The following is a 24199-nucleotide window of genomic DNA, read 5'->3' on the forward strand; positions in this document are numbered from 1 at the left end:
GGTCTTGCGCTGTCGTTGTAGGTGGGCATAGTGGTGTGTTTGGGTTTGGGTCACCTAACACTTGTAGCGACAAGTGAGTCTAAACCGTAAAATTATTCAATGTTAGTATGTCTCACAACAGTTTAAAATCGAATAACATTAAGGTTGCTAAAATCGATTTGATTCAGTAAATACTTTTGGAAACAGTAACGCTCCGAGAGACAAAAATATTGTGTAGTGTAACGCAGTTCCCATGGTAATTATTTAAAGTCACCATTGACCCCCTGTTTAATTATATTAAACGATCACATTTATATTATCATCTACTATAGGGTATTAGACTGTATTTAAAATAAATTACTTTACACCATACATGAAATAAAGCATCAGAAGATTAATAGATCAACGTAGACAGCAGTTATTTTTTAACACAATTTCTATTTTGTAATGCAGGTTCGAATATAGAAACCACCACGGCAGAGTTAAAGACGTTTATTGTCAAGAAAATCGCACCACAGTAAATGTTATAGGAACAGTATGACAAGCGTTAGCTAAACCTAAGAAAATACGAAAACTAAAAGCAATGATATGAATGAATCACAGTAAACTTTAGCAAAACAGTACGGCAAGCTAGTTTTAAAAGTAAGAAATGAAAAATTAAACAATAAGCGTAAATTGTTATTGTGCAAACATTAACATTAAACAAGGCTAGCGTATAAGAAAATATCAGTGAAAGTTTACAAGGGGAATAATAATATTGCAAAGCAAGTTAAACTAAAATAATGCTAAGCGTTTAGAAAATCAAACATATGCAAAACAAGGCAACAGAGTATAAGCTAAAAGATTCAAACTTTAACAATTAAGCAGCAAGCTATAATAATTAGCGTATAAAATATTTAAAGGCACAACATAACAAAAGAGACTAACAAAATATTACAACTTACGGTTTACTTAACTTAACATGCAAACGAAACGTAGTGCAATGCCAAACAGATAAACCGTATTACGGAAGTATCGCTTAGCGCAACTACTCCTAAGTACAAAGTGTACGTCCTAGCACTTAGAAAAGTACGTCGCGGCTGACCGGCACTGAACCGTGCTACGGAAGCAATACCGGGCGGTCGCGATGCTTTGCTCGTCAAGTCAGCTACTCCGTCCCATCTCAATGTGATCGGATCGCTGCGCGAGACAAACTGAGCGAGCCGGGGCCGCGCTGCGGCTTATAAAGGCCTGGCGCGGGCGACCGTGCGGGCTGTGCGCGCGCGGGGTAAGGCGGGTTCCTACGATACCGGGCGCAGCAAGTAGCGCGTATGACTCATATTATTACTACGCGCGGTGGTTTCTTTTACGTTGCATTACAATCTCCCCCTCTGGCTCCGAAGACGTCTCGGCGAGGAAGCCAGATTATCTTGTTGACGGGGTTGACGACCACGCGGGTGTGAAGTGCGTTGGGATGTGTCTTGGGTTACAGGCTTCTTTGGAGGACGACCTCTTTTGCGGATTGGTATAGCAGGCGATGGCAATGGGCTATCTTTCTCGCATTGGTATGGGCGCAGTGCTGAGGCGTGATACAGTCCAATACTACAGTTCGGATGGCTAGGGTCGGCAATATGGAAGGAACTTGGTCCATGGCTGCTGAGGATCGTGTATGGACCATCTCTCCGAGGGGCGAGCTTTGCACTAAATCCTTGAGCGGTTTTACTAACAGCATGGCTTTCTACCATCACTCGATCTCCAGGCTTATAATTTGGACAATTTCTTCTACTCTTGTCGACGTATTCTTTCCTCTTCTCCTCCTTCATTTCCTGAACTTCTCTTACTCTATTCAGCGTTTCCGCTATGGTTAATAACTTTGGCGTTATTTCCGGAATGAAATTTTCTGACAGAATTATCTCCCTTAGATCATGCTCATTGTCATCAGGGGTTCTCAATTCGCGGCCAAATGTCAGATAAGCAGGTGAATGGCCAGTGGTTGAACCTGTTGCTGTGTTCATTGCGAAACGTATACTTGGTAGCTGCTCAGACCAGACACGATGATTGTCACCTACTAGTATGGCTAGTTGCGTCTTGAGATCTCTGTTTTTACGTTCAACGGGATTGGTTTCTGGATGATACACGGGTGTAAACGCATGTTTGATCTTGAGGACATACGTTACTTGTTGCATAACAGCGCTGACAAATTGTGTACCATTGTCACTAATCATCCTTCTCGGCATTCCATATCGCAAGAAGATCTCGTTGATAAGTGTCATTGCGCAAACTTCAGCGGTTGCACTCTCCAGTGCGAATAATTCGACCCAACGAGTGCACAAGTCTTCGATGATTAGAATCCATGACTTTCCATCTGATGATGTCGGTAGAGGGCCAAATAAATCAAAAGCAATGACTTCAAACCTCTTATTCATTGCTGTCGTTTGGAGTAATCCAGCTGGCTTCATGTTGGAAGGCTTGTATCTTTGGCATGGTATACAATTTCGGACGTAATTCTCGATGTCCTTTCTCATGCCTTTCCAAAAGTATCGCATACTGATACGATTAAAGGTTTTCTCTGCGCCGTAGTGTCCTGTGGTAGGCTCGTCATGGTAAACAGAGATAACATCTTTTTGCTCGTCTACTGGAACAACAAGCTGACTGTTTTCAGCATCACTGTCAGGGTTATATCTGTACAATATGCCGTTGTTCATGATATATCCTTTATGACTCCAGTATCTTGCATCTTCTACTGAGCTTCCTTCTAAAGCTGTGATAATCTTCTTTATATTTTCATCTTTCAACTGTTTCTCTCTTATTTCTTTTGGACTCTTTGTAGGTGTATCCACTACAACGCTACAGATTCCACAACTTTCCTTGTTGTCCAAATCACAGTTAGGGCGTGACAACATATCGGCAACGACATTTGTTCGACCGGGTATATATTTTATGGTCAAGTCGAATGGCTGCAATTGTAGAGCCCATCTGGCTAATCTACCTGTTGGAGACTTTAACGTCATAAGCCATCTTAAAGCTTGGTGATCAGTCATGATCGTAATCGGTGAACCTTCTATGTAGCCTCGAAATTTATTAACTGCCCACACGACGCTCAAAGCTTCTCGTTCAGTAGTCGAGTAGTTGCGCTCTGCCTGATTTAACAACCGACTGGCATATTCAACGGGATGTTCTTGATCCCCCTCCCCCTGCACTAAAACTGCACCGATGGCATAGCTACTAGCATCTGATTTAATTATGTAAGGCTTAGAATCATCAGCCTGTGCCAAAACGGGAGCTGAAACGAGGAGTTTTCGTAAAGTCTCAAACGCAGTCTGCTGCTCGCTTTTCCAAGTCCACTCTGTGTTCTTCTTTGTCAAGCGTGTGAGAGGCTCAGCAACTGTAGCGAAGTTTGGCACGAATCTTCGGTACCATGAGCACGTTTGTATAAATGACAATAAGTGTTTAAGATTAGAAGGCGCGGGCATCTTCAAGATTGAACTGATCTTATCTGGATCGAGTTCGAGTCCATCCGCTGTGATGTAATGGCCAAGATACTTAATCTTTGCGACGCAAAAGTTACACTTCTCTCTATTCGCTGTTAGGTTGTACTCCCTCAAACGAGCGAATACATCTTGCAGATCTTTTAAATGTTGCTCAAACGATATGGACATAATGATGAGATCGTCGAGATAAACCAAAAGTTTTATATGACTCAAAGATATGCGGAAACCATCCATGAGTCTCTGGAATGTGGCTGGCGCGTTACGGAGTCCGAATGGCATACGGAGAAACATATACATGCCAAATGGCGTGACGAAGCTAGTTTTAGGTTGATCCTCGTCTTTGACTTTGATTTGCCAGTAGCCAGCACGCAGGTCTATGGTAGACATGAAAGGCGTTCGTTTAGCATTGTGCAGCAGATCATCAATGCGAGGTAAGGGATACACGTCAGGTGTTGTAATAGCGTTCAGTTGTCTATAATCAACGCAAACTCTTATTCCTCCATCCTTCTTAGGAACCATAACAACAGGTGCGGACCATGGTGACTGACATGGTTTGATTATCCCTTCATCGAGCATTTTACTGATTTCTGCTTTCAGTATTTCAGTTTTTGCTGGCGGTAAACGATACGGTGGTACAGAGATGGGTCGATGACTTCCAGTGTCGATCACATGCTCTGTCTGCGTTGTTGGTTTTCCGTTTGGAATAAAAATGTCTTCGTGTCGACTTATCAATTCGTTCAACTGCTTATCTTCCTCAGAGCTGAGAACTCGTTCAGCTATGTCAATAGAAGCAATATCTGTGCTTGGAGTTCCAAAAAGATTTCTGGAAACGGGTGATAACTCTATGTCATCTTCAAAAGCTTTCATCGCATCATGCTTCAGGGCATCTATAATGGGCGAGTAGCCATCGAGCAGATCGTTACATTGACGTTTCGGTGGAGTGCGCAGGTCAATCGGTATTAGAGGTCCATAACTCTTAAGAATCTCTTCAGGTGGTAGCTGGCTAGTACTCATGCTCTGTGTAGAGGTAGAAGGGGCTTCATCAGCTAGCTGCGGCTCAAGCTGTCGCTTAACGGCCATCTTTGGGGACACGGTTAACCCAATACTGAAGGAAGGTCCATATGGACGCTCAAGACTCATTTCAGTCATTGATGTAGATTGCTTTGGAGTCACACATTTCTCTGGAGTTGACAAAGTTGGAGAGAGTAGTTCTGGCAACGAAACTTCAGATACTATTTGGCTAATAAGAGTTTCTCCTATGTCTTCCAGGATCAAATCGAAAACTTTGGAGGGCTCATCTAAAAATCGGCATGTAAGCTGAGGAACATTGAGGACCATCAGAGAGTCGGTTATATAGTCTACTCCTAATAAAGTCTTCGTATTACTGGTCCCTGGTAGCACAACAAGTAGTGTAGGTACAGTTTTACCATACACATAGATAGGTACGGTGATGGTGAGGACGTCTTGCATCTTCCTTAAACCATCTGCGAGGGTTATATATCTCCGTTCCTGTTTAAACTTGTATCCCTCGTCTGAAAGTCTTCGGTACAATTGGTATGAACAGACACTGGATTTCGCGCATGTGTCAACATGGCCAATTGATTCTATATTATCAATTTTCATGGGAACTGTAGGCCTTCGGCGTGGTCCAGATAAGTTAATTGAGCAGATTTCTTCTAACTTGACTTTCTCAATATTGCACTTCGGACACCGACTACGAACAACGCCTGGCTCACCACAACCATAACACTTAAATTTTGGCTTTGCAGGATCCAAAGGAGTGACTGACGCTGTCGCTGACTGACTAGGCTTTGGGGCCGCTTCTGGTTTCTCAGTAGCTTGCTCGTTTCTTCGTAACAACTTCCTGCAAACGTCAGCCGTGTGACCTGGTATTCTACAATAATTACAGCGTGACTTCAATTTTGTGTTGTGACTGGTTACTGGTTTTTCCATCTTCGCCGCTCTTTCACTTAAACTGCGTTCGACGTGTCTGGCCTTTTCAGATAACTCTTTAAAAGTAGTTACTGTGTCTCTGTTAATTTTATCCCTGATCTCAAAACGTAATTGTCCAAAAATCATATCTATCTCGAATTGTTCTGTAAACCGAGGTGGTGGTAATTGTGCAATGAGTGCTCGCTTCTTCTGTATAAAAATCTCTGTTGGTGTATTCTTGTCTTGCTTAATCTCGATAATATCCTGTAGGATTGCATAAGTAGGTTTCTTTGGTGCGTAAGCGTGTCGTAAACGATTTTCAAATTCCTTCCAAGTATCTATTTCATGCTTAACGCCTTGCCACCAAACTGCAGCATCGTCTTGTAATATCAAGGGCAGCCCCTCTAGGATTGCACTATCTTCTAAATCTTCCACTTGCTTAAAGGTTGAAACGCCTGATATAAATGCTTCTACTGCTGTAGGACTACGAGTGCCATTGAATCTTGCAGGACATTTGCTAAGTAATGTTTTCTTTTTACTACTACCAACCGCTTGTAGCAGTTCCCTGAACTGTTCCGTCGATAAACTCATGAGCTGGGAAGGCTCCTTCGGAGAAGATTCAGTCGACATCTCTGGTTTGATGACCTTCGTCTTGATGGATTTCTCGACAGTTCTAGGTCTTAAGTTATACCGTTTGGCCCCACGTTGGGCGCCAGATTGTAATGCAGGTTCGAATATAGAAACCACCACGGCAGAGTTAAAGACGTTTATAAAATCCGTATAAAACCATAAAGAGTAGGTAATTTGATTGTGACGTCACATGCTAGTGTTTCATATAAATTCTATAGTAGCAAAATCGTTTTGACAGTTCGAAAAAAGAGACTGATTTGACTAGTAGTCAAATACCCTATTATATAATAAGATAATAACCTGAAACTGTTTTGATCCACAGCGCGATAGCGCGGCCGACCGTCGGTGCTAGAAGAACATCTATTTGGGGACTGAGGACCAGAGACTGACTTACACATGAAATATATTATTTTATTATCACTCTTCCAACTTTAGAATAATAAAGGGGCGTTACATGAGAATGTCGCTTAAAAAATGCTAGCTTTAGGTGGCAACTACTTCAATCAATAGGGAATATTACGCGAAACTCTGCGTAGGGGGCGCCACTACGACAATCCATCACAATCTCTCTATCACTCTCGCATATTCAAGCTATAAAGAGACAGATAACTAAATTTCGCTTTTCGCGTTTCCCGGTAGGCCCTTGTTAATAAATCGCTTTGATGGATCAATATCATATTTTATTGTCTGTGAAAACTTGTCAAAAAACAGTTTAAGGCACAGTATGTATAAATTACTCTATGGTTTTCTATAGGCGCTAGTGCTGCACTCTCGTGGCAGAACACTGCAGTAATACCCCCTATTGCGTAAATGACAATTTATTATCAAAATTAAAATTATATAGTACCAGATTATTCAGAATTTGAATTCTGAAGTATTAGAAGAATGACATTTCGTAAGCGACATTATCGTGGAATGCCCCTAAAGTTGATAAAAGCGTATCCAGACGGGGACAATTTTTCGCCAATCTGATTAAATTGTCCGATCAAATCAGGCCGTGCGGACGCCAACGTCAATTTGGCTCGCCGAATTCAACCGCCGATAATGACCGATATTACCGATAAAATGGAGTGCGGACGCAAGCATACCAATTTGTGACGCCAGTATTTTCGTTCTGGGGCATTTTTTCAATTTAGAGGGCTCTAATATCACCATAAATCAAAAATTGGTGTTTTAACTGGAGATTGACGCCAATTTCATTTCTGATCAAGTCGGTCGATTTGATCATCCCGTCTGGATACCGGTTAAGTATTTTTTGTCGCATTTACTGAAACATAATACATATCGTATTCGAAAATATATTCACATATCTTTTTAAATGTTCCATGGATCTCGTCTTGTATTACATCTACTATCAAATGGACGGATAGTTATAACTTAAAATTATTAATTTCTCAAAATTTTAAAGCCTAGGCCACATTGCTGCAAGGATTCAATCTAAGGATTAATTTAAATATGTTTACAGTACATATGGTGGTACATCACCGCACTAGTGCGATAATTTGCACTTTACATGCCTGTGTCGAAAATATAAAGGACCATATCGTCGGGTGGCGGGTGATAAGCAAAACTCACTAAGTACTATCAAAAAATTAAAGTAACAATGCACTTTATTACACTTGTAACACGGTTTATTGTCCAATAGTTTCAATGATGTTAGTTAGTGACATTTGCTTGTCACCCGACGATAATTTGTAAAACGTACGATACACGTGTCTATACTAATAGGTAATTCACAACTCGTGTCGATTTAAAACACTCTCTTCGGTTGCCAATTTCCTACTTTTCGCACTTTTGTCGTAAATCTTAATGTATTATACTAAACTGTTATTTTTTGTTGGTCAAAATCGTTCCTAATCATAATCAGTTGTTATGAATTCATGCTATATTTTTTTTATACAGCCTCCATCGCTTATATCAGAGCGGCCGAGGTGCTCAAAAATATCTGAACACGCACTCTAACGCCTTGACAATAGAGACGTGTTCAGATATATGTGAGCACCTTGGCCGCTCCAATATATTTAATGGCGACGTAGACGAGGACAAATGAAGATAACTAAATATTTTAAATCTAAGGTAGTAACCGTTGAGTTATTATTACTATGAAAAAAAAAATGAAAAAAATCTTTATTTCAGGCAACTAGTGGCCCATACATAAATACCTTAAAACTAGCATACATATTATAAAAATATATTTTAAAACTACACACTACAAAACACATTATGGCTGCGATGCATTACGCAACCCCGCAGTGTCATACCAAACAATGACACTATACAATGATACTATAGAGAGGCCATACCGAACAATGTGACTGTCACAATAGCAGCCAGGGCCCCATTTCTCGAACGGTATTAGACTAATATTATTAGTCCACGAACTGTCAAATCGTATGGGTTACCATAGCAACACACTAATAATATTAGACTAATATCGTTCGAGAAATGGGCCCCTGTACAGTGAACTGTAAAAATATGGGTGCACAAATCATCTCAAAAATATGTCCCATAGCTCTTATGTCAGCGAATTAAGAACTATGGGACATATTTTTGAATAAGTTGGCTACACCCATATTTTTACAGTTGTCTGTACCACGCGACCAAAACGTCGTAAGCGCCGTAAAAATGTATGACGCGTTTAGGTCGCGAGATTCACGCTCCGGTTCTGAGCGTTTCTTTTTTTTTATTTTTGCCTTTTTTATATATTGTGGCCTTTTTTGCCACTTTTGTGTTATTTCTAGTCAGGATCGCGAGCCTTTTTCATCCTTATTAGCATCCTTTAGGAGAAAGTGTCCTAAAATTTCCATACATTTTTCAAACTTTCCTTTTTGTTACCGCCATACAAAGTATATGAGGAAATGGTAACACAATAGGAAAAAAACTCTGGGACACTTTTTTATCCCATTAGGATCGAAAGAGCTCGTGATTCTAAGTAGAAATAACACAAAAGTGGCAAAAAAAGGTCACAATATATAGAACTGGCAAAAAATAAAAGAAACGCTCTTCTATGGTTTGTTGTCAAAACAACAACCCATAAAACCCGTACCCGTAACCCGTAAAATACTGGTTCTATGTGCCAGTTCTATACGTAGTAATAATAGTTCAATGGTCTAAACAGGACAATGGGGTTGGCAACTGTCAAAGGTTTGCATAGATGGCGCCATCATAGCTTGCCCCTTTTTCTATGAAAGTTGGCTTAAAGGGCTGGCATCTAGGGTATTAAAAAAACAAAAATTTGACAATTCTAGGGATTGACAGGGCAAGCTATGATGGCGCCATCTGCTAAAAACTTCGACCGGCCAACCCCATTGTCAGTTATTTTAACGTTAATCAATTCGTTAAAAGTCAATGCAACTAGCAATGTCACTTAAGTATTTAATATTTTTAAATAAGAAATCAAACATGAACAACAGCGAGTGAGCTGATATTGTAAATTAATGTAGGAAAGTATCTAATTATTCAATGTTTTTAAATAAAGATGTAATTTTGTAATTGGTGTGTTTTTTGTTATCCCTTTGAACGCGAAGAATATGGGCATACTCGGCTCGGCTCAGCATTGATGATTCATATGAACACAAGTCACATTTCCCGAATGTGCAATCTGATTTGATCCTTAAATTGGATTGCTAAAGTTGAAATTCTATTGGCGCGTATGTGGTCGATATATCGTACTATGCCTGGAAAAGGGTTGTGTCCCATCCCCACCAGCACCTGGGCGAGGGAACAGTCATACCCGACTTAGCACATCACTTACGGGGATATTTTTTCAGAAGTTCAGCCGAGATATCTATGGTCACTTAATACATCAGATTTTGTCTATGGCACCCGTCTTTGTGTGAAAAAACAACGGGTTGCACTCCGGGAGTGCCAGCAGAAGTGAAAACTCAATGACATTCAGTTTTTCGATCAGGTCACGTGTACGTCTTACGAATCTTACATTTTTTCCCCATCACAAAAAGTGCACAGCGCCGCTAAAGAAGTTTTCGCTTCAAAAATCTCTATGGTAATGGAATATCTGAATGTGACCATAGAGAGGCTGTTACTGAACAAATTCATTAGAATATGATGCAAATATGATGTGCCTTTATTGTTAGGAGTGGTGTCGAAAATAATTGTGTAAAGCTAATTTAAAAAAAAACAATAATTTTAAAATTCACATTTATTTCATTCTTTATCAACATGTCGTGTATATGTCTATGTCTTAAAAACATTAATATTCCAATATTATTTATTATTAAAAAAATCACCTTTTCCTTACATGTCTGAATCGTTTAAAACCAGCGATTCGTTTAAAAATCACTGCTGATAAGAAACGCCAAAAAACTCAATTGACTTATTAATAATAAGTAAAGATTTAATAAATAACAAAACTTATAAACTATTATTAAAATTAAGTCAAACTAAATAAATAAAAAAATAAATATAAATAAACAAATAAGTAAACTGTAAATTAAGTAAAGTAAACTAAATAAATGAAAACTAATAAAATATAATGGTTTGCTTGGTGAAGCAAATCTTGTCAGTAGTAAAAGGCGGAAAATATAAAAAATGTAGGCGCGAAGGGTTATCGTCCCATTGACAATTTGAAATTCGCGCCTTTTTCTACTGACAAGATTTGCTTGACCAACTATAAATAAATAAAACTTACCCACCTATCTTAGGTCCCCCAGATCTGTCCCCTGCGGAAGGGTGCCCATAAGGCTGGCTACATTCCCACGCTGAATAGCTATGCCTATTCTTTGGCCTAGGACTGAGCCAGCCCAAGGGTCACCCGTGGTTTCAAATAGTCTTTTTTAGGCCCTTGAAAAGGAAAGGTCCTTACAGATCTGGGAGACGTAAGATAGGTGGGTAAGTTTAATTTATTTATTTTATGTTTATTCCTTGCACATTGGTGTTCATACAGATCATCATCATCATCATCATCTCAGCCTATATACGTCCCACTGCTGGGCACAGGCCTCCTCTCATGCGCGAGAGGGCTTGGGCTATAGTCCCCACGCTAGCCCAATGCGGATTGAGGACTTCACATACACCTTTGAATTTTTTCGCAGATGTATGCAGGTTTCCTCACGATGTTTTCCTTCACCGAAAAGCTAGTGGTAAATATTAAATGATATTTCGTACATAAGTTTCGAAAAACTCATTGGTACGAGCCAGGATTTGAACCCGCGACCTCCGGATTGAAAGTCAGACGTCATATCCACTCGGCCACCACTGCTTCCCTCCTTCTTGCTTCTGCTTCATACAGATGTTCTTAACGAATTAATGTTTCACAATATGACACCCTGTAAGGGTATTGCAATTTTATTTAACACTAAACACAGAAAACCATTATTATAACATACAAATTACAGAATACACAAAAGAGATAAATATGTAGTTATAAAATACATTTATAGTATTTATTAGCATTCTTGCATAGAATAGAAACAATTCCAAACCACAATTTGAAACGTGCAGTCGTTTTACGACTTTTACGACCAAGTTTTTTTTATCACATTTGTTGAAAAGGGAGTCGTTTCACGTATGATTAATAGCAAATTCTCCCTCCCAATGGAGTAATAGACATTAAACAACAATTTCGATGATAGACGTCTATTTTGACTATCGTTAACAATTTTTTTTTGCATATTCTCCCATACTGAGTATTTTCGATTACTGGCCTACAAATAAATATAAAAATTTCATTTCATATCTAAAAATGATCCATATGATCACTTACCTAAATAAAAATTTATCATCATAAAAAAAAAATTGAAAACGCCGCTATTGAACGTGTTCAAAAGGTAACCTTATTGTCTGTAGGCATTCTCTTCAAGTCCACCTTTGGGCCAAACAGAAATTAACATTAAGTAAACGAACGATACAACATACGAAAAATTTAAAACTTACAACTATTTACTAACTAATCCTTTCATGTCAAGGATACGCTTGTTTGCGACCAACATGGCACAAGTATAAAAACTGTTATACAAGGTACTTATCTAAAAATATTTTAGGCACATTTGATAAAAAAGGCATTTAAATGCTTCTTTTGGGACTGGCCGATCACTAGTATATGGTAAAAGCATCGATAATGGAGTTTATCGATATAGGAACGGGCTGACCTTTAGGCCGTCATCACACGTACCGAGTACATGGGAGAGAGGCTACTCTCTCGCCACCCGCTTACAACAATTACTTATAAAACTTTCCTGTTTTGTTACCAGATTTCCTTACACATTTGGTAACAAAAAAGGAATGTTTCTTAGAAACATTCTGGGACATTTTGGGAAATGTGGTGGAAGTTGTTCAGCTTCATGTACTTTACCAGCATACCAATTTTTATAGAAATCTAAGATGTGATCGAAATGTACAAACTTTTTGAGAATCGCTCTTTTAAGGACTCATAAATGGCGGAGGTACTCAACAGGAAGCAAGATGCCCCTTATTAATCTGCCGCGCTCGAGTTACTCCCAAAATGTCCTCTTGGACTCGCCTACCATAAATATAATTCCAAGTTGTTACCATTGTCCGGACGACGTCGAACAAATCTTTGATCAGTTACAATTTCTCCAACCAATTCAACATCATCATCATCCGAGTCTTCTATAACAATAGCATCTTCAGTCTCCACAACTTTAGATTTTACTCCTTCGATTGCTAAATTATCTTTACCAGCATTTTCGCTTTCCAAATTTTCCTCTTCATTATTTACTTGTGATCTTAACGAGTGACTTGGAACATTTGAGTCTTCGCTTCGAATAGAAGACATCGTTTGTGTTTGAATTTCTATATTGTTAACTATTTCTTCAATATGTAGATTGTTTTGATTATCTTTATTAGTATTTTGTGCCGTAGATTCGTTTTTTAACATGTCTCCTTCAATATTGTGGACTCGACCAACAACTAGAATAAGTGCAGAACCTCTATTCTGTAAAGGTTTTTCGGATATGTCTGTCTTTTCCTCTTCAATTGTATTTTCTGATAATGTTTCATCTTTTAGCATATCTCTTTTAGTTATTAAATCAGCATCATTTAAATTCATTTGTGCAGAGTCTGTTGCAGTTTTGTTCACTAAATTTTCATCGATAATATCTTGACTATTCTCTTCATAAGTATTCTGTGAAAAAGATTCGTCTTTTAACATCTCTTTCTTTTTAATTAAGTCTTCATCAATAACCATTAATTGTTCCGAACCTACAGTCTCCAAATGTTCTTCGAAAGCTTTTGTGCATTCTTGTATGTCCTCTTCAATAGTATTTTGTGAATATACCTCATTTTTTAGCATCTCTTGTTTAATATTTAAGTCTTCAACATTAGACCCTATTCGTGTTGCATTAACTACTGTACTTTTGTTTACTAAATTCTCTTCAGAAATATCCAGGGTTTTTTGACTATTATCTTCTTTTAACAAGTCCCTTTTTAAATTGACATCGTCAGCAGTAGACATTATTTGTGCCGAACTATCTGCTATACTTTTGATATTAAAATTGTCTTCTATAATATCTATATTGTCATTGGTATTTTGTGACAATAATTCATCTTTTGTCACCTCTCTATTAATATTTGAATCTGTATCAATCGACATTTGTTGAACTGCATTTTCTAATGAACTTAAGATCTCTGAACCTTCCTGATCAATATTTATGTCACCTTGCGATAATATTTCATCCTTTAGCATCTCGTTTTTGATATTTAAGTCTTCAATATTATTATCTGTGGTAGATTCTAATATTTCTAATGGTTGAGAACTGTCATAATCACGTTCTTCTTGGAAGGTGACTCGTTGTACTCTAAATTCATATTTTATTGCAGAATGGTGAAGTGACATATGTATCTCTAAATCTGAAGGCAGAAACCGCCGTAAACACTTCGTACACTGCACTCCATCGTTTGTCTCTGATTCACAGTCGACAAAGTGCAATTTAAATTGTTTTAACGTTATGAAACACAGACCGCATACACATTTGTAGATCTCAACATTCAGTCGTTTTTCTTTATTTTGCGTTAATTGTAACTTGATTTGAATTAATGTTGAATTGAAGCGATCATCCTTTTTTTCATTAAATACAATAGTTTTAAATGGTTGAGTAACCTCATCAGTATGGTAGATTTTGTGGTGCTCTCGCATTTCATGCGTCAAAAATTTGCGGTGACATATGGGGCACGCGTAATACGTAAGCGTGCACTTTTCCTGCACATGCTTTTCTATATCTAAAGATGGCACGAAAATGTTACACTTAGCACATAAATATAGAGCAGATTGCCATGGCCCGTGTTCTTTAACAGTCATTTTAACGCAATGTGTCTTATATATGCTTTGCACTTGCATATCTTCCGCATCACCTAACAATATGTGATTATTTTCGAAGACTGCTTGCCAATTTGAAAACAGCCATCGGTATGAGAATTTAATCTTGATATTTATCACATATTTGTCATGTGAGATTTCATGTCTTTCAAAGCAAGACGAATCGTATTTAATTTGACAAATATTACAATAAGTAACTGGATCTTCGATTAGATTGAAATGATTTTGGCAATGGCGTATTGTATCGTCATAGGTGTCCGTAGCGTAAGAGCATTCTTGGCATATGAAAATGTTCAATTTATTTGCAATGCTTCTTACATTAATAATTTGTATTTTTTCTAAGCAATTGTTGATTTCAGGTGGAAGTAAAGGTTGATTGTCAATGTTGGCTCCTGTTTGATCGTTATGGATGTCAGGTTCTGCGTTATCTTCACCATTCTTTTCTTTTTCGGCACATGAATCATTTCGTTGAACATTAGGAGTATTGTACTCTTTAAGAAGACAGTCAATCAGGTCTATCTCATGTCGATCATCGTCGCGGAGTATCACGTTGCTTAATCCACTAGTGTTCTTCTGTTTGCTAACCACTGTAGTATCGGTAGATTCAATCGCTGGATCCATATCACAATCCCTGTCATTTGTTTTAGTGTATACTTTTTTACTTTGCACTTGGTCGTCTCGTACGTTTATAAAGTTTTCATAATCATTTTCACATTTTCTCAAATCAGGTATTTCCTCATAATTTTTATTAATTTTAACTTCTTCACTGCCACTTTTATCGACAACAGGATTAGTTAAATTGTTTGTTTCATTATTTAGTTCTTGTTCAATGCCGTCATTATTTTGTGCTGACATCTCAATATCATCGTCAAATAGAGTCGACATGCGTTCTTTCCTCTTTTTACGGGTATTCTCAGACACTTTTATAATTTCATCGTCACTAAGCTTTTCTTCTCCGAAGTTTGTCGAAGCAATTTCATTATTATCATATTGACTATCGTGATCTGTTAATAGTTCGTTGTCACTTACTTCGCTTGCTACTTGCTGATCGCCATCTGTTTCATCGGTATCAGTTAAATCATTCTTTAAAAAACGCTGTTTCCTTTTCTTACTTGTGCGCATTGATGTGTTTAGGGTTTTATTATTACTAACTGGTCGGTCTTCTTCGTCAGTAGTTAAATAACTGTCATCATTACTTTCCCCGACATCTGTTTTCTGACTGTCATAATCTTCCTCCATTTCGTCATCAGTACCATCAGAACTGTTAACGATGAAGCTTGTATTTAGACTACTACTAGTATATTCATCAGTACTACTACTAGTAGTGATTGAATAGTTCGAATTACTATCATTTTCTTCACTTTCAGCGTTTTCTTTAATAGTAGCTGCACGCGAGCCTTGACGTTCAGCACCAAAGAGCTTTGTGGTGCGTTTTTTTCTCTTTCTAACTAAGTGATCAGATGTTTTTATAATTTCATCTTTACTTACTGTTTCTGTATTTTCTGTACATCCTTTATTTTTGTGGGCTTTTCGTTCTCTAGTAGAGCTTTCATCAAAATAATCTGAATTACTAACCGTACTCCAGTCACTATCGCTGGCATTTGCACTATTATTAGCCTTACGTTTTCTAACTTTACCACCCTTTGTGTTATTGATCTTAGCAACGTTAGTGTCTCTATCAGTGGATGATGAACTATTATTATCTTTTACCAATCTTTCCCTCTCATTCTTTGACTTCGATGTATTGTCTTTCGGTTCATCGTTTTTAATTTTTTTGAATATAGGCCTACCTTGCATATTTGGATGTTGACGAATCCTATGTTTTCGTCTAGCATAATCAGAATATAACATTTGATTACATAACTCACATATGAAAGTGTATGTTTGATTTTTGCTTGTACTGTGAGCATTGTCATCAGTGGATGTGCCTTCGCCGCTTATAATCAATGTCTTTGTTTTATTTTCATCTCTTTTATTATCGTCTTCTTCGTTGCTTGATTCACTCGGTTTATATGAATGATCACCGTAAGATGAACTTTCGTCACTTTCACATCTTTCTTCGTCCTCATTGCAACTCATGTCACTATTGGTACTTGATTTCCTATTTCCAGAGTTTGTGGTTGTTTGGTTGGTTAAAGCCGTCGTGGTAATGTTTTCTGATGCACCATCTACCCTCCTACAGATCGTGTTTGAATTATCGACATTATCTGGAACTGTATCTTTACTGTCATCATTTTGTTTTTCCTCCTGTTCAGTGTTACTTTTAATTCCAATTCTATTTTTTTTTATAATATGACGCTGTTTAAATTCAGGATGGAATTGAGTTCTGTGTTGCCTGGCAGCATAATGACTATAATGAGTAGTGAGCGTTTCATTACAAATAGAACAAAAATACTCAAATGTAATTGATTCTGAAGTTTCGACTTGTTCATTCTTTCCACTACTACTCGTAGATGCTCTCACGTTTTTAATTTTACTGTGGTTTTCATTTTCTTCTTTATTAACATTAGTATTTTCGTGCATATCAGACCTGCAACGCGCAACGTGTTTGTTATAACTCTTTTGAAATAAAAGGTAGTTGCAAAATGGGCATTGCTGTCTAATATAGTTTTCGGGTATTTTTGTAACTCTTACGTTATGTTTGTTTTTCAAATGGCGTAGAAACTTAGAAGGATGTGTATAAGTGCTTGTGCAACGTGGACATATATATTTAAATGCTATGGTAGCACCACTTATTAATTTATCAGTGCTAAAACTTTCTTTGGACGCTAAATCTAGTAAGGTTTTGCCTTTTTCTTGGGTATTTACATGGCTGCCTTCTTCCTCGTTAGCATTATTATTCAACTGTAGATTTTCTTTCAGAGATATTGTTATATTTTCATTGGGTCTGTGAACTTCATTGGCATTTCTCATTTGTGCCTCTTTTTCAAAATGTTTATCGTTCTCTTCTACTCCGACACTTGATATGTTTAGGCTAGTCGGGTCTATTGGTGTTCCATTGACGATTTCGTTACTGTTTTTATTGCTCTTTGTCTTTACTAGATCAGTTTCAGCTGTTATTATATTGTTACTGTGACTTTTTGGTTTTAAAGACATTTCTTGCATATTTAAATTAGTAGTATGCATATGTGTCTCAGTCGGTGAGCTTGATGCTTTCTCCGCTGTAGTATAGTCATTCTGTTCGGTACGTAAACCCAGGTTAATTTCTGCATCACTATTGCAAGCAGCTATTGCTTCAGCACTACCTACAACCACTGCAGGATTTACAAGATTGGAGCTGTTATCTCTTTTTGAACAACTAGCTTTATTGTTTTCATGACTACTTCCTAAACTTGGGGTTACATTCTGTATGCCTGATGATATCTTTTTTGGCAGTTCAACGGCCGAGTTACTATTTATTTGCTTTGCTTGATCCATTTTCTTGTTATTTTCAATGGCACTGTTGTCAGTGTTATCACTTTGGAAATCAGTTGTCAAATATGAAGAATTATCTTTTGTCTTCAGATTTTCTTCATTTTGAGTCTTATTACTTTCTGTGGCAGTTTTCATACGTGTATGAATAGCGGATTGTTCGTCAATTTCATTTATTCTCGTGTTACTTATTGTAAATTTATCTTTATTTGATACAATTTCGTTCTTATTATTACTAGTTATTTTAATTTTTCCTTGAGTTTCAGTTTCAGATGTTTCTATGAAAGGTGTCTCACTGTTGATTTTGTGTTCCTTTGAATCATTATGATTTCCTGTTTGCGTCTCCATAGCATTCTGAGTTGACGAAATATTGTCGGCCTGCTTCTCTTTATCAACAGCTAAACTGTCACATCTGTCTTCTACTACGTACCTAGATACTGAACCGTTATTATCGTTTTCTTCTAATACTCCTTTAGAATTACTGCTAGATTTTTGTGTTACAGATTTGTCGCTTTGCTCCACTAGTTGTTTAGCATGACTTTTTTTTGCCGGACTACTTTTTACATCTTCTTTTTTATTACCAATGTGATCTTTTTTAATGGAGGCGTTTTCCAGGTAAGAAGTGTGTAATTCTCTAACGCCGCGACAAAGACGGCAGTTTTGAGAACTGTTGCTGTTAAATTTATCTACGCCAGATTTTGTTCTATTCATCAAATTTGACGAATAATTAGATAAACAGCCACATTTAGGACAAGCAAATTGCACATGGGTTTGAAATGACCCATGTCTAGCGTTATCGAGTAAAGTTTCGATGATATTTCCAAGTGTTATTGCAAATTCTGGGTACTCGTCTTTTATGAAATTTTTCAAAATCTTACTAAAAAAAAATATTTGGAATGCCAACATACGTTTGTTATCTTCAGCACCAACATTGGGACTCACTTCTTTTGGTGTTTTATTTAGCTGATCTGTTTCGTGCTCGCTGTGTGATTCAGTTGTGCTTTGTTCACCGCTTACTTTACGTGTTTCTTCTTCGTTGTCTTCTCTATTGAGTGTTTCAATTGTTCTTTGCTCTTCATATAGTTTGTTTGTTTCTTTTTTATCACTTACTTTGCTTTTTATTTGCCTGTTTTGAACTTTGGTAGTTTCGAGCTCATTTTGTACTTGTGTCGATTCTTGCGCCTCGTTTGTTGTGCTTAGTGGTGTTTTATCTAGTATTTTGATAGCACCTACTGTATTTAATACTTCATTTGCTGAGTCTTGATCTTCAAAGGTTTTTGGCTCAGTGTTTGCTTCAGTTGGTGCTGTTTCATCAACGACTTGTCTTGTTTTTAGAATTATACTTATTTTATTCGCAATTGTTTTATCTAGAACACATTCACTTGTTTCGAGTTTATCAGATTTTTTGTTTGCATCTCGATTTTCTTGCATTTTGCTTCCATCTTGGTTGTCACGATCACACGTTTCTTGTACACGAGGTACTTGACTTATTTCTGGGTATTTTTTTGCGTTCGCATCTTGATTAAGTGGTTTTCTTGTTATTTGTGGTTTTGTAGGTGCTTCATTTATTACGTGCTCATATTGTACTTTGCTAATTTCCTGTTTGCCAGGCAATATATTTTCTTCCAGCTCCTTTTCTGCTTCGCATACGTTGTTTTTTAAGCTAGATTTGTTTTCATTATGCCCATCACATTTCGCAGGTCTAATTGTATCATTTATTGCTTTATCATGTGAGACGTGTTCTTCGTTAGTTTCGTTACTTATTTCCTCATACATTTCATTAGGTTTACACTTTTCATTGGGCATCTGTTCAGTATCTTCATATTGTTTGCATTTTGGCTTCAAATTCATTTTGGTGCGCTTAGGCTCTATTTGCGTTTCATTATTACCGGATCGCTTGATTGCTTTTACATTTGAAACTGTTTTATTTTCTGTATCTTTTTGGAAATCTTTATTATCTCTGATATTACTATCGGAAATATCGGTATTTAACTTGTTATTTGAGACGGTTAAAATGGATGTTAAACTATTTTCAGCCCCTGTCGTAACACTTATACCAGCATTTGTGTTTGAACTAGTACTACTGGTAGTATTACGGATATTACTTTCTAATGGAGACAATTTAGGAGATATAAATCTATAACTATCTTTATAAATTCGTTTATTATTTCCACTTTCCATTTTATCATTTTTCGACATGTAGTCTTTTCCATTGCTCGAATTACATTCTAAATTGTTTTCTTCAAAATGCGTTGTTGCTCTTCGTGCATTAATTGTAGACGGTTTGAAGAGTTCAACTCTGGCAGGTTCATTTCCTTTTAGTTTTTGTGACACATTGTCATTAGAAAACATTTGATTACTTTCAATAATATCGATAGTAGCTCTTCGAGCGTTGATCGCTGCAGGCTTGAGCCCTATTAATTTTGTTTCATGTAAGAGATCATTAACAGAAGAAGTCCCAGTTTCACCTTTATTTGTGTCTTGGTTTTGAGACTGTTCATTGCTAATCGTTTTGTCATCCGAATCCAGGCATATGACACTATCGTTAAATTTAGCTGTATTTTCAGTATTTCCAGCATGCGTTTGACAATGTAGTGCATATTTAGGAGCATTTTCGTTCAAATATTCATTCCCTCGAATACCAGGGGTATTATTTCGTATATTAGTCTTATTGATGCTTGATAAATATTTATTTATCAGCCAGTTGTTTCCAATGTTCTTTGGTAAATCTGGTTGTATATTTTGACTTACATCATTTCGTGCTGTGTTTTTGTCATGTTGGTCTGCGTGCTTGCTCCTATCTTGTAATTGGCTCAACCTCCGTCTTTTGGCGTCGACTTTCTGAGGTTTGTCAACAAAGTCTGTCAGCAGCACTGTGCGATCGGAGTCGGAGTCGTCTTCTTCCATAATTCTGAAAGAAGTGCCGTTTACTTAATTAGATTAAATTGGACATACCTATTATATGGGCATTTCATTAAAAGTGTACCATTTACTTTTTTTCGAAAATCCATCAACTTTTGGGTTATTTCTAGTCAGCATCACGAGGACTATCGATTTAAAAAGAAAAAAATGTGTCCCAAAAAACTTCAGTTATGTAAAGCATTTTCACACACATTTAATATGTATGCAGTACCGGTCCCGGTACCAAGATTTTCATTTCCCGGTTCTGGGCATGGCCGGAACCGGGATTCCCGGTTCTTCCCGGTTCTCAAGGCATCTTTTGATAATTTGTAAGAAATTGTTTGTATTAGCGTACAATCTTTATAAATGACTTATTTTCATATAAATAATTGCGGAAGTATTAATAAATTACTTATTTTATTAAAAAAAAAAGACACCTTAATTGGCGTTCCAACCTATTTTACGAAATTTATATAACCGGCATAAAAGTAAGGTAAACGTACAAGTGCTCGACATGCTAATGCCCAATCGATGACACCTTGCTGTCATCTCTATTGACAATGACTTACGTTTCAAGATGACATGTACTGGGACCGCGTCGAGTACCAGTATGTTTATCTGTTTACTGAGCGATGTTTCAGATAAAAACAAAATTGAAATAGAAAATAACTGGGTGAATTTTTACAATTTACCATTATCCGTATTATCGATTGAAAATATTGGAGTGCCTACTTGACTAGGTTAGTTTGTCAGGTTATTTGGGTCCCCCGTTTCATATCACCATTATTAAATGTTATTTAATGTCCCGAGCTAAAGTACTTAAACATTACTACTATTGAAATGGGAATAAATAGTCATATGATGACAACCGGGAAATACCGGTACCGGGTCTTCAGTACCGGTTCTTTTGACACTATAAAATTCCCGGGAATTTGAGAACCGGGAATTCCCGGGAGCATGCCCTAACCGTTACAAATGGACACCCAAAATTTGTATGAAAAACTGGGGACACTTTTTTTCTTTGTCTCATTCAATAGTACTCGTGATTCTGAGTCTAAATAACCCAAAAGTTGATGGTTTTTCGAAAAAAAGTAAATTGGACCATTTTTTCTGAAAACCCCCATAAATGGTTTTTACTGATTTAGTGGTTAGAATTCTGTGGTTAAAAGTCACAATGCCTAGCCAAGAGCCCTATTGTTCGCTACGGAGCGAACGATAGGTACGCTAATGTCTCTCTGTCGCACTAATATGGAAAAGTAATAGAGAGAGATTACTGTATCGTTCAAACTATTAGGTATTGGCAGCTTGGCTAGGCACCCTGTACCGCCCATAGCATTTACTGTGGGGTGGTGCTTCAGAGATAAATACCATTTTTGTTCTGCAGAAGAGGGCTATTCGAGCAATATACAAAATGAACCATAGAGACACTTAAGGGGCCCACTGATTAACAGTCCGCCGGACGGTATCGGCCTGTCAGTTAGAACAAAATTTTGACAGTTCCGAACAACTGACAGGCCGATACCGTCCGGCGGACTGTTAATCAGTGGGCCCCTTAAGAGATAAATTTAAGGAAATTGACATAATGACAGTGCACTGTCAATACATTTATGAGAATATTCTGTATGTACATAAAAATATTGTAAATTATAGGAAAAATTGTGAAATTCATAATATTAATACTAGAAATAAACATAAGCTCGCAGTGCCCTTCACTAGGCTCCATAAAATTAAAAAATCATTCATGGATAATTGTGTAAGATTTTATAATAAACTTCCAAACTATATTACTGAATTATCTATTAATAAATTTAAGAATTATGTAAAGCGTAAACTTATTTCTAAAGCTTATTATACCACACAAGACTACATGAATGATAATACAACGTGGGATTACATTAATGTAAAATCTACCACTAAAAATACAGCTGGGACCAGTGTGGAAATTAAATGGCATATTACATGCAAAATGAAATAAAACATATGATCATCAAACATTGGTGACTCATGGCAAATAAGTAGCACTTCAAATAAGATTAAAATAACAAATTAATACCTATTAGTATGGTTTTATGTCACAAAGTAGGTATGATTGCTATTTAACCTTTTGAACGCCAAACGGCGCCTCCATTTGCCGTGCCACTGACGCCACGGGGGTAAAATTTAGTTTTGTGAATAAATAATGCCAACCTAAAAGTGCTTTTCAGTAGATTTTCATCAAAAATCGATCGACGTCAAATGCCGTCTTTGGCGTCGTTGTCACGACGTTGACGTCAATTGCCGTCTGTGGCGTTCAAAAGGTTAAAATCATCAAAGTATGTAATATAGACCTTGTATATATTAAATAATAAAATAAAATAATAATACATTTTGACAACCCATCTGGCCTAGTGGGTAGTGTCCCTGCCTTATAAGCCGGTACTTGTGGGTTCAAATCCCGGTAAGGGCATTTATTTGTGTGATGAGCAGTTATCATAAATTTTATAGCATGTTTGGTGCAGCGGAGTGGTGCTAACGGAATTGGTATAAACAACTTCAACCCTAATGATTAATTAGCATTAATTACGTTAATATTAACCTTAATTTACCATTTCAGTTGGAATTGTCTACAGCAATTCCGTTAAAACCACGCCGCTGCACCAAAAATACAATATAATATTTATGATGTCTGATACAGGTACTTGTTCCTGCATCATCAATGTTTTCTATGTGTTTATGTATTTGAATATATGTCATTGTCTAACTACCCATAACACAAGCCACTGTCATAATTTCTTTTTATTCACATGTGTTGAATGTCAAAGTGTATTAATACTTTCGCGCTCAAAATGAGGTTCGACATGGTCTCGTAGTATCTTCTAAAGCTGGTTTAAAAACAAATAAGTAATAATTATTGTAATAATGGCAAAATATCATTATTGAACTTTATGTTTTCAATCCTTTGTCTAAGTGCCTTTCGGCTGCATTAATATTCTCGCTAGGGCAATTAGTTAACATCGCATGAAATAATTGTTGAAAGTAGAAATTATCAGTGCGGAATTACCTCTTCTTAATGGTTATTCTATTATTGTCAACATATTAAAGCAAGAATAAGTACAAACCTTTAAAACAACTTCAATAGCACTTCACTTCTAACATGTTGTTACCTCGTTGTTACCAATGATTATTACGGGGATATGAACTCGCTTATGACATGTTGTACAGTATAAATACATTACTGTTTGAATAGTGAAATATCTAATTAACTAATTAGTGGAGACATAAAGACGAACGCCCAAAATGCGTATCGGGGTTCTGTAATTTTGTACAAGTTTTGACTTGAGAGCGATTGGCGGGTGACTCACCGTCACCCGAGCTGGCAGCTGTCACTGTCATCAGCAGTGTAGGCCCAAAGAGAATATAATCACTACGTTTTAAGAGACGGGACTTCCATACTAGCGATTTGATTAGTCTGTGTGTATGTTTGGTTATCCAATCATTACCAACATGTACGACAAAGAACTGTCAAAGAACAATAGTACCAACATAACAGACTTACATAGTGTAGTAACCTACACGCTTGCGTATTTTATCGATATCGATAAAA

The 24199-nt window shown here is 37.1% G+C and overlaps 2 protein-coding genes and 1 long non-coding RNA gene across 3 annotated transcripts in view; 1 reads left to right on the forward strand and 2 right to left on the reverse strand.

The window, feature by feature from the left end:
• The window catches only part of LOC134802374 (S-phase kinase-associated protein 2-like), a 33008-nt gene extending 26518 nt beyond the window's left edge, over positions 1-6490 (forward strand). Inside the window, exon 13 of the mRNA XM_063775008.1 lies at positions 6334-6490. Coding sequence (XP_063631078.1) covers positions 6334-6400 — 67 coding nt within the window. The 3' untranslated portion in view covers positions 6401-6490. The remainder of the gene's footprint in view (positions 1-6333) is intronic.
• Positions 6491-8717: 2227 nt separating this feature from the next.
• LOC134802557 (uncharacterized) lies at positions 8718-9132 on the reverse strand. Its single transcript, XR_010145868.1, has 2 exons — positions 8832-9132; positions 8718-8788 (listed from the first exon to the last, which is right to left on the reverse strand). It is a non-coding gene; the product is annotated as an uncharacterized LOC134802557 (long non-coding RNA).
• A 3357-nt stretch (positions 9133-12489) lies between these two features.
• Positions 12490-23941, reverse strand: LOC134802095 (putative uncharacterized protein DDB_G0282133). Its single transcript, XM_063774687.1, has 4 exons — positions 23715-23941; positions 17113-20626; positions 14623-16551; positions 12490-13626 (listed from the first exon to the last, which is right to left on the reverse strand). Exons 2-4 carry the CDS (start codon positions 20620-20622, stop codon positions 12490-12492), a joined length of 6576 nt encoding a protein of 2191 aa, XP_063630757.1. The 5' UTR covers positions 20623-20626; positions 23715-23941.
• Between the last annotated feature and the right edge of the window lie 258 nt (positions 23942-24199).

This window comes from Cydia splendana, chromosome 24 (genome assembly GCF_910591565.1).
Source record: "Cydia splendana chromosome 24, ilCydSple1.2, whole genome shotgun sequence".
Lineage (NCBI taxonomy): Eukaryota > Metazoa > Arthropoda > Insecta > Lepidoptera > Tortricidae > Cydia > Cydia splendana.